At 30.5% G+C, this 12,007-nt stretch overlaps 1 protein-coding gene across 1 annotated transcript in view; it reads left to right on the top strand.

Moving 5' to 3' along the window:
* The first annotated feature begins 459 nt into the window (after positions 1-459).
* LOC129976127 (uncharacterized) overlaps positions 460-12,007 on the top strand; it is a 35,870-nt gene continuing 24,322 nt past the window's right edge. Inside the window, exons 1-3 of the mRNA XM_056089528.1 lie at positions 460-625; positions 7,070-7,285; positions 10,569-10,829. Of these exons, the coding sequence (XP_055945503.1) occupies positions 559-625; positions 7,070-7,285; positions 10,569-10,829 (544 nt within the window). The 5' untranslated portion in view covers positions 460-558. The remainder of the gene's footprint in view (positions 626-7,069; positions 7,286-10,568; positions 10,830-12,007) is intronic.

Here is a 12,007-nt window from a genome sequence, read left to right as displayed (position 1 = left end):
TAAAACACAAATAATGTAAAAAAGCTATTCCGATAAGCAATATGGTATTTTCTCCAAAACAAATCACTAAATTAATATAAAAATTGTTTAATGTCCTTGAAATAAATTCCTTATTAATTCACTTGTCCTTAAAGGAATAATTACAAAAAAAAAGCCCTATCCAAATGTAATTTTTATTTCAAATTTTCTGGATAAATAATTATAAATCAAGGTCTACAAATGAAAAAAAATAAAAAAACATTTTATCTCCCTAATTCAAACTGATATTATTCATTCCTTTCACTGAATAACTGAAAAGCATGTGCATAGTGCTAACCAAGAGAAAGATAACCTTATCACAACTGATCTATCGTGAATGTTTCTCTTTTCAAATTCAATGGGAGGAACATTTTATGAGAGATAAGCTGTCTTTTGTTTCAAGTAGGTAACACAAAAAAAAACTTACAGATAATACAATTAACGGGTGGAAGGTTCGAATCGATAGATTACTACATGGGATGCACCGTCCCGTTGTAGGCGGTAACGGATTATTGCTCGAAATTTTAGAAAGTAGAAAAAATGGCTGGACATTGGTTTCTTGGCTGCTTTTTAGTTCTTTTTCTAGCATGTGAAATTAACAGTCAAGGTGAGTTAAGTGTGCTTATTTCTATCAGTTTTTCTTTATTTGTTGTTATCTTAAATATTAAAAATAGTTATATCAGAGATGTTGAAATTTTTTATAACGAATGAAGCAATGAATGCAAAGACTTTGTAACTTAATTTTTTTAATTCCTCGTTACACTTAATATTAAAACGAGCTACAATATATATAATGATCTATAACTTATAGTGTTATATCAATCGAAAACCGCCGATGTACATATTTGAAGACAACATTCAGTCAACTTCAGATACATATAATTGTCATCCAGGTTTAAAAATATTCAGAAATTGATATTATTGATATTATATTGAGAAATTGATATTAAAAATATTCAGAAATGAAATTATTTCCATATTTAGAATTACTTATTGTGATAACCGATTATTTTCATTAATGAGAAAAAAGCAAATGCCCTGTCGGAACCAGAATGACTGACATTCATCTTGGGTCAATTTTGAAATGAATCACTGCAAACAATATAATCATTAAAATAAGAAAGATAGTAGCAGCGAGATGTCAAATGTCATGTAAAAAACATAAAAGTTATAGTTATTCCATTGTTTTCCATACTATATTTTTAGAATAACATAGAAATTAAAGGGTTTTTTTTTCTGCTTTGCAATCTACATAAACTTTTTTTTTCATTTGTTCCAGACACACATTTGAGTTTGAAATCTCCAGCTACACGAGCATGTTTTGATACAAGTACCGAAGCGTTTGATAAACTTCAAATTCCTCTTTAAAAGCTCTTTGCTCTTTTATATATAAAATTACATTTAGTAAGCGACAAGAATGATACAATGATGAATGTACTTAAAATTATAAAACTGAAAATGTTTTTTGTATTCTTGGATGCCAGTAAAACTTTTATTTGGCAGATAGTTACTCCTTATAAATCCTTATCTGCCAGAACGAATCCTTATCAAAAAAGAATGGAGAAAAATAAAATTTCACAGAGCACTTCGCACTAAGCATCCATCTTCTATTAAATAATTTTGATTTAGTTGAAATAGGCAGCCGTAAGATGATTAAAACAAGGAAGCAAATGATTACAGAACTTAAAATCGAATTTATATCAATATAATTTTGCGTTTAAATTTCTCTTGTTCTTCTACACACATACAAAATGTTTTGGAGTGGTACTCCTATATTTCGATTACCATTTAACCCTTTAAAGGGCCATTTTTTTCTAGTAATATTATGTTCAAATATTTTTAGGCTTGAAATTATAATAAGAAAAGGGATTCATTTAGCTTATTAGAAAAATTTAATTTGATTAATTAATTAATTTGGTTAATTAATAATTAAGTAACAAATCAAGACACATCATTTTGTGAGAGCTAAAGAACTGAAGCATCTAAGTTTCTGTCTTTCTAAAAAAATGTGTCAGAACTTATGCCAACCTACATAATTTCATACAAAGATTGATAAATTTGTTGGGAAGTATAATTCCCAAGGCCCTAGAAATGATTAACAAAAAGAAGAGTTTCAACACTGTCTATTCTGAAGATTTAAAGTATGAAAATAAATATAGATAATACTTTAAAAAATAATATAATGTTTTTTAAATCAGTATAAGATGGATTGTTTTTGTGTAAAATGTCATTTTGTTATGATCTTTACTACCACCTTAATATTAAATCATGTGTCGTTTTTATATAATGAATATCTTTGATTAAATACAGATAATGATGTTGATACCCTATATTCTTTAATGATAAAAAAAACATAATTATAGAAATATAAAAATAAATACTATAACTGTTTGGAGAATCAAATAATCTAATAATTAAACAACTAATTTTGATATTATGTAATCTTTTAATAATAATTAAATCTTTTAAGATAAAATTTTTTCTCCATTTTATCTTTCTTGTTGACTTTTAAAATTTTAAAAATTTAAATTTAAATTAAATTTTAAAAACATTAAAAATCAATTTAAAATTTTTAACAAAAATAAAATAAATTTTTAATTAATATAATTAATTAAAAATTAGAATTTAAAGTTAATACAATTAATTTAATTGAATTAAAAAATTAAATTGAATTTAAAATAAAAAAAATTTAAAAATTAGTAAAAATTTAAAAGTTACTTAAAAATTAATAAAAATATTTAAAAAATTTTGATTTAAAAAAAATTAAAAATAATAAAATTTAAATAGTACTATTTAAAATTATCCATAATAAGAAATAGTTATAGAATCATAAAATAATATTAGGTATAAAAAGAACATTTAAACTACCGAACACATGATTTTGAAAATGAGATTATAATATGATTCTTTTCAGAAAATGTATCTTCAATAATTACTCCTTTTGTAAAGTTAAAGAAAAATTATCAGCACCAAAATATTTGTCCCCCTTCGAATAAATTCTGAAAAATCAAAGAAATCCAAACATCTCCAAATTTAAAAAGTTGTTTTTTCTCTTTTAAAAAATTATAGTTTTTATAACAGATATTTAAAATTTTTGTGTGGAAGTCATGCCACAAGTTTGTATAAGTATTTTATGATCACAAATCCTTTTTAAGCTTGATTAATTGCCAATAAGATTTCAGGAGAGCATTTCCGAGGTTCAGTTTTGACCAACTGAAATTGCAAGTTGAATACAAAAATTAAGGCTAGTTAATGATATATAAATATCAATTATGGTGGTATGTAGATTATTATGATCCATGCAGGAAGCAACAGGACGAATGTTTTTAGGAACATTTCTTTTAATAATCACATTCACACACTAAATAAGCACAAACACAAAGACAAGACATTCACGCGCGGGGCTTCACAGTTCAGCATCACATCGCATTTTAATTACAATCGCAATGCACTATGGGATGACATATGAAATGGCCTAATCAGGTATCGCCATCTAGTATTCAAAAGAGAAGATAAGAGTAATGCAACTGCTACACAATTAAATTTAAAATAACCAGACAGATTTAATCAAATATTTTAAGTTATCGGAATTTCTTAACTACTTTAAATTATCAAAAAAAATCCAAATCAAGAAAGCTTTAAATAAATATCCGTGACCTCCACTTTGTACTACTCTGTCCAGTGTTGTCGTGACTGACAGTTTTGAAATTCTGATTTTAACTACTAAAAACATGGATCCTTTTTTTATTATATATTATAATGAAACCTTTGAGCAATAAATTCCTCAATTAGTTGACTTGTTTTGTAAATGTACATAGATAATTAGAAATTTTATTTTTAAAAAATTTCAGGGAAATTGTATACTATGTTTTCACACGCTTAGTATCACTCTTGGTGCTATTAAAATCAACCAAAAATTCAAGCCATGAATTTTACTTATGCAGTGCAATTTTGTTTTATTAATTTATTTGTCTCTTAAAAATTAATTGTTGCTCTCAATGGAAAATATTTCAGCCCTTAGAAAGACCATAATGCAAAACACTATCAGTGTTTCTGGTGCCCCCAATATTCTTTATGTGGCAACGAATTGTGCAAATATTCATTTCTAAAATAATAGTTTCATCGAAACATGTAAACCCTTCTCATGTCAAAATGATTTTGAAGGGCACAGCAGCATAAAAAAATGCTGAAATTAATATTGATAAAACGATATATATGTGTGTTTGTGTATGTGTAATGATATCTCTAAATCTAAATTAAATCTTAAATAACTTCCAAATTTTTATCTTACTTTTGCCCATATTAACTTTATTCTAAAATGTTCTCTTATTTCCTGATCCAATTCCACCTTCTTTTATTTAATTAATGCTCACGAGCTCTAAAACTGCTTTAATCCGCACTTTCTTTTAAAAGATCCATATAATCCCCTTGCCAAAATCGACACGTATAAAGAAATCCCTATCAAAATCCCATAGTATATAAACATCGAGAAAAATATTTCACTCTCCCATTTCGCTCTTGTGTCGTGCTGTAGATTGACGTACTCGTCACTCCTTTCTTGTACATAAAATATGCCTCCCGGGATGGAATAAAAGCGAATCCATAGCATATAAACATCGAGAAAAATATTTCATTCTCCTATTTCGCTCTTATGTCGTGCTGTAGATTGATGTACTCGTCACCCCTTTCTTGTACATAAAGTATGCCTTCCGGGATGGAATAAAAGCGAAGTTTAAAAATTCAGAGTGTCTTCTCTCTCTTCGGCTACGAAACTGCTCAAAAATATGTTTTATTACATATATATTCAGGTTGCAGTTTGGCAGGGGGAATTTAACTCCCAAACTCTGCCTTGCTGTTAATAATATTAAAAGGAATGAAACTTTTTTTTGTTATTTGCTTTCTTATTTTTTTTTTAACAAAGAGAGTCATTAATTTGTCAAACAAATATTTAGCGACTAAGACAATTTATTAACGAATCTATTTGATTGAATGAAGCGTTTAGCCTATAATTCCTTGGAGTTAAAGGCACCTCTTTATGTCTATCTTTTTATGTTTCGCTATTTTCATGATGAATTTTGCTGTAAAGAATAAAAAGTTTCAATAATTTCCTAACATATAATTACATTTTTACAATGTTAACTGCTGCATGAATACAGGTTTGCCCAAAGACAAAGGAAAATAAACCCTCTCGACACATAGACAAACATAGCATAGTTAAATATAAACGAATCTGATTATTGTTGTTTATTTCAGATATTTTAACTGTTTAAAAAAAAGGGAAATAATTAGTTAACAATCATTAATGTATATTTTAAGTGCTATAATTTATTAATATAATAAGACATTGAATGTATGATTGAATATTGATTGTAATTTAATATATTTATTATGAGAGATCAAAGTCGGAAGAACAAGTGACAGTGTTTTTTTTATTTAGTCTTTTTTCTTACTGATAAGCACTAGTTGTTCTGGCGCCCCTAGGTTATCACCTTGGGACATCTAATAAGAAAACCTTTCTCTTTTTGAACAAATAATTATAATTACCACAAATACTCAATAATTTACACACAGTAGAAATTTAACTCTTTACACTCGAATGTCTTCTTTCAGTCACCATTCAAGACGGTGCATCATTTTAACATTTTATCTGTTTATTTTTTTTTAAATTTTTACTGTTAAAAATACCTATAGAATGTTAAAAAGATTTAGATTCATTTTTCAGAGAAACTCAACTTAAAGCAGTTGCATGTATTTATTTTTTCGTGTAATAAACAGGTCCATGTTTTGAGTGAATAATAATACATCGAATTATCTTTCCGAGTGCAAAGGGTTAATATGATATTGATCAAAAAATCAAGCTCGATGAAGTTTAGGTATTTGTGTTTTGTATTTGACAATCAAATTTGGCAACATTCGAAAACTTATTAATGCGTCTAGGGAAATTCAAAAACTTATGATATCTATATTCATGATGTACCTTAAAATTTGTACCTGCAGTGTGACCTTATTCTACAGAACTTAAAACTCTATACAACTAGGAGAAATTTTTCCTGTATAAGATTGTACAGATCCTATTGTAGGACGATCGGAAATCAAATCATATCTCTCAGAAACTGCTTCCTTTATACAACTTTTTAATAGTTTGCGGTATAAGTTTTCAGATGGGGTTTTTTTTTTTAGGTGAGGGGAAGAGAACGGGTGATATAAAACATTTTAAAGTACAAATGTCTTCTCAATATTTCTATAATTGACACAATGCTTCTTCTGATTTATTTTTCTACTAGACTTTGGAAATTATACTTAATTTAATTTCCATATTCTTTATGAATAATAATGCTAGTCAAATTAACTATTGTTTTGATATACGGAGTGTTATTCCTTGAAAAGAAATAACAACTTCATATGTGATCAAAATTTTATTTTGAAATTTGACAATTATTTTTATTGAAAATCACGTTTTAAAAAATCTAAAGCGCACCTTCGAAAATAGAGTAGACTTAATTTTCAGTCATTTTTATTGTTTATTTATTTTAATCATTTAAAGACATTTGTTTAAAAATGATTTGCTTTTTTTCGATTTCTACTATTAGTTCACACTTTTCCTATATATATTTATATATCTTGTTCAAATTTTCAATCGTTAATAAAATACTTCTTATTCATCCACTCAAGTTCAAATACATTTTTTAAACTTGCAGTGGATGACACTTGATAATACAGTTTTTTCAAGTATTAATTCATTAATTATTAAATTTAATTAATTTTTAATACGTTAAATAGAGTTTTAGCAGTTTGTAATGAAAATTGAAATCGACAGGCAGTAGCTCAATAGGTAAAATGCAAGGATTTCAGTATTTTTCACGTGATGGTGAAGAATGCGAGTTCAGTTCTTGCGAAAGTAGGAATTGACTTTAAAAATAATTTTCATGTTACTTGTTTCTTAATGATTTTGAAACAACAAGGAATACACATTGTTTATCAAAGATTTAGTCGCGGAAGTTGTCGGAAACTTTTAATATTATATCTGATGCTCACTTCGCTTATTTCCCAGATGAGGGTCCACCAGTCATCACTGGTAGCTACAAAGCGATTGGAGAGATGGTGGAAACGCTGGAAGATGGATCTAATCTCTTGACTCAGATCGCCTTCGAAGAAACCCTCGACACTGAAAGACAGATGGCTGCTTTCAGGGTTTGGATGGTTGGACTGAACGTCACTTTTGTGGAGAACTTCGTCACCAATCAGACCTTTCAAATCAACGGAACAGGTGAGTCAGAGAGATCTTAATCAATTACAATTGTCTCATTAACATTCACGGTACTTATAAAACTCATTTGTAAAAATAAGAACTAAAGATTATCGTCTTTTGGCCAATGAGACATGAATTTAGCATATTGTAATATCTTTGCCAAGACCGACCAAATGAGAAAGTAGAGTAACAAATAATTCTTTTATTTACAGCCTTATATATTTACATGGGACAACTTGTTCTGATCTAGGTAAATATTGTTTACAAAAATTAAATGATGGTTTAAACACGAAAAAGTTCATTGATCAAATCGGAGAATAATTTACCCAAAACCCGCTAACAGGCTGTTAGCTCTAAACCGCGACTCGAGGACAACTCCAGAAATCTACCGATCTTCATCGGGTTAATCTTAACGCAGAAACCCGAATCACACGGAGCTTCTGAAAATACCAGGAACAATTTCTCCGCACTCCGAAGTCTCCTTCGAAGCCCTTCTTTCTGCTTTTTCTCTGAAAAAAAAAGAATTTTATTTTTATAAGATATTTATCTCCGGTTTCGCAATGGCGAACTTGAGTTCCCTATGACCCAATAGCTGCTCAGCAATGTTTCCTTAATGGTCTGAACCCGACCGAGGGAATGTCTGTCTGTTAAGGAACCATCTTTGTGGCTGACCGCCTCTTGAGCACATGTCAATAACAATCAATTCGCAGCTAATGCCGGCTGAAGTGCACTTGGGTTGGCCATTTAATGACAGTGGTTGCTAGTGATGGATCGACTCTTGATATGAGGAATCTCTTCATAAAGGGAAAAAAAAAAGTTTTGCATCTGCATTTTTCGACGTTCCTCTTTCTTGAAGACATGATACATCTATTTGGAAAGATGAGATACACATCTGTTTTCCCACATCAGGATATAGTAACAATTTACTAGTTATAATGACCCTCCTAGTGAAAAGGATCCACATCTGAAGGCCCATATGCACCTAACTATGTGTGGGAAAGCGGGAGACGTTACAATATCATAAATCGCGTGCTTAACATTATTTAGCAAATAAAAGAAATCCCACTTATTGGTCTTTCATAATCAAACTATTTTAGAAATCGTGACTTTAGAGATATGAAGAATTGCTGAAAATTTTAAAGTATGATGTATAATAGCTGCGTAAATAAACATTTGCCATCGGAACATGTGTATTGTTACGATGATTTTGCTCCTTCAAATCGTGTTATTTTATAGCAGAATTCATCAGACTGAATTTATTGATAATATATAATTACTTCTCCCGATAAATTCTAATATTACTAAAAACAATATCGGCATCTGTTGCAGATTATGTGTTTGGAAATTTGAGCGTGGATAAGATGGTGCTTGGAATAAACATAGAACGTAAGATGAATGTGGAATTTAAATCGAATGAAAGATGATGGTTCAGTCAGTTAAGATCCATATAAACAAGTTGCGAAATGTTCAAAATACAGGTTTTCTATAATGTTTAAATATTTTCTCATTGTATAATATTGAGTGTTTAATTGTAATCCTTGATAAAAAATTAAAAATTATGCATAAGATAAATTTAATTTTTTTCTTGTTTAGAAAAGCAAAACAACGCACACCGGTTGTTCGCAAGGACAACATGTTAACATCGCCCGGTCTTTATTTTCGCAGCTGTCAGTCATACACATGTGCTTCCAAATACAGAAATTTTTCGGATGAGATAAATATTCCTCTTATGGTATTTTTAAAAGTACGAAAATGAAATGTAACTTATGTATTTCCTCGTCTCCTATAGTTATAAATAGTAAAAATTTACACATACCCTAACGAACATAACACAAAAGGAAAGAAGACAAAAACTGATTTAGATATTTCATTTTAAAATTTGACGATAGATCGGAATACGTAGATTTAATGCATCAAATAATGCAGAATAGACGCCTCAAAAAATAAAAATTCCCAAGAAGAACCGTATAAATGGCAAGGTAATATAAATGGCTACTGAGACTGTAACCAGCATGTATATGAGAAAAATAAAAATTGGCATTCGTATCGAAACCACACTTAAACTGAGTCAACTCAAATTTTAAGATGAAATATATATGACAACTTTTGTCCTACAGAAATAAATCTGTTTAATGTAATAATTGTTAGGATACATGTAAATTTTACAAAATGTAACTATAGGGTAAGTATTGTTACAAATCCGTAATTTTGCTAACCGGTACGAATTGTGTCATCCTGGGAAAAACGGTTAGAACCTTTGTAAGATCTGTCCTGTGCGTCAATAACCTGAGAGCTTGGCGACCATTTGGCGACTTGGCGATAAATTTGGCGAGTTTGGCGACTAAATGGATAATACCGGAAAGTTCGAGAAGTTTCATGATCCATCAAGTAATAACCGAGATACGCTCTGATTGGTCTGAAGATTCTAGCCCCGCCTCCCGGAACTATAAAAGACGGGCAGTCTGAAGCTGCGGAGAGTGAAGTTGTGTGGATCGTCAGAAGTTGTGTGTGAGAGGAGTCGGAGTCGCCGACAAGTAAAAGATTTGGAGAGGATTAGACAGCAAGCAAGCTGCTGAACTATTAGAGATTAAATGCGCTGCGTCATTACGATTGATCGGCGGTATTTTGTAGTAAAAGAAAATATTTTGTAACAGTATGATACTGTACAAAAGTAAGTGCTCGATTTTTGGGAAATTGATTTTTTTTACATTCAAAAATGCCATAACATGAATTATGTGAAAGGTTTTTTGTAAATATAAACATATACATACGACGAATAGTTGGGAAAATAATATGTTGCACCCTGTATGCTGACTGTTTGAAAAAGTAACATGTCTCAAGCAATGCGCACAGTTTTAGTTGAGAGAATATATTAAGTCCTATATTGCATGGCTCGCATATGCAATAACCTGCTACGAGACTTCGGGCGGGCCGCGATGGCCTGGTGGTAAGGTCTCGGCTTCGGAACCAGAGGGTTTCAGGTTCGAGATCCGATTCCACCGAAGAACCATCGTGTAAACGGGTCTAGTGTACATTAAATCTGCCGGGGTCAATTGTCTTCCCGCAGGTGTGTTGTGGAAATTTGGAGACGGAGTCCCTGCTCAGGTGCCATCATCGTCATCTGACCACGGTTCAAAATGACAAGGTCCATCCCAAAATAGCCCTAGTGTTGCTTTAAAATGGGACATAAATATAACTAAACTAAACTTAACTGCTATGCGACTTCCTCTCCTGTATTCTACGAAAGTCAGCTGTATTTTTTATCTCTATGCAATGTTTGTTATTTATTCTTTATTCGCAGGTTGTTCGGAAATTACAGTGAATGAATGGATCAAAACACCTTCACCGCCATCACTAACGGCGTATGAGGACATAAATGGTACAGTAAGGTTCTCTCTGAAACAACTATTTGCCCTGGACAAAAAATACCTGAATAAAAAGAAACCGAGGGAATCTACAACCTTCCGTGGAATTCCAGCCAACAAGTGGATGTACGAAATCAGAGGTACAGATCCCGAAACGAAGAGAAGCACCATCCTCAACATATACGCTTTTTGGTCTGGTAAGTTAAATGCCGCAATCCATGGCCGCTTTTGGAGACCATTTGATTCGCCAGGATAAATGATTACTAAAGAATTCAATTAAATATTTTGTATAACTGTTCTTAATGGTTTTTGGAAAGAGTTATTTTTAAATTTAAATTTTTATTGACTTATAACTCATACTAATTTAGAAACATCACATAATTCTGTTCATCGTTCTATGCATTTTCATACTTTCTTGTCTATAAATTTGTACAGCCAATTAGGGATGACGAATATTTTAAGAGCGGTTATTACGTAACCAATATCAAAAAGTCACAAATACAAGTGATCAATACTTTTCAAAGAGGGGTGTCTTCGATCTTACTGATGATATTTCGGTTACAGGTTTTGGATCACGATAGAAAGTAACAATCGATACGATATCACTGAAATTTGCCGGAGCGGTGACTTCACTGGAAAGTGCGAGGCTTCACTGGAAAGTGCGAAGTCACCGCTCCACTTTACGGGAGTGACCGATATTCGCATTTGATGCTGCACTATTCCATACAAATCATTTTTAATTGCTCGTGACATGATTGACTTTGATTACATGTATTCTGTTTACTGCTGGCGCCACCTATTGGTAGAATATAGGACTAAAGTAAACATTTTAAAGAGATGACATATATTTTTAACTCACCTTTTCCAGAAAATGGTTCACTCTAATAAATAAATTTAATAAATAGTTTTGTGGGAAAAAAATGTAAGAAGTAAGCTGAAACAGATAAATTAATTCAATCTCACGTTAATTAAATTAGTAAATTAAGTATTAATTACAATTAATAAATTTTATATTTAATATTAAGTAATAATTTTTAATTAATAATATGATTGAAATAACAGATATTTGGAACGCATATTTAAAGATAACAATAGCAATATTATTTGTTATTCAAAAAATCGTGGGTTATGCATCTCTACAGCCAATTTATCTTAGGAAAGAGCAACAGTGTTTAAAAAGAAGCGCACTTTAAAAAAATTTCTCTACTGTTTGAATCTGAATTCAACATTAAATTGTAAGAGTTTTTGAAGGAAATCTGTCAGTGGGTTAAAATCACAGTGGGATTTCGTCACTAACTCGAACTATACTCGTCGCTCTATTTCGTCAATAAAATACTTGTTAGATAGACTGCAAATTAAACAGCGTCTGTCTAGT

This window comes from Argiope bruennichi, chromosome 7, assembly GCF_947563725.1.
Source record: "Argiope bruennichi chromosome 7, qqArgBrue1.1, whole genome shotgun sequence".
In the NCBI taxonomy this organism is placed as follows: Eukaryota; Metazoa; Arthropoda; class Arachnida; order Araneae; family Araneidae; genus Argiope; species Argiope bruennichi.
The sequence above is the reverse complement of the archived record's forward strand: the minus strand, read 5'-3'. Positions and strand labels throughout refer to the sequence as shown.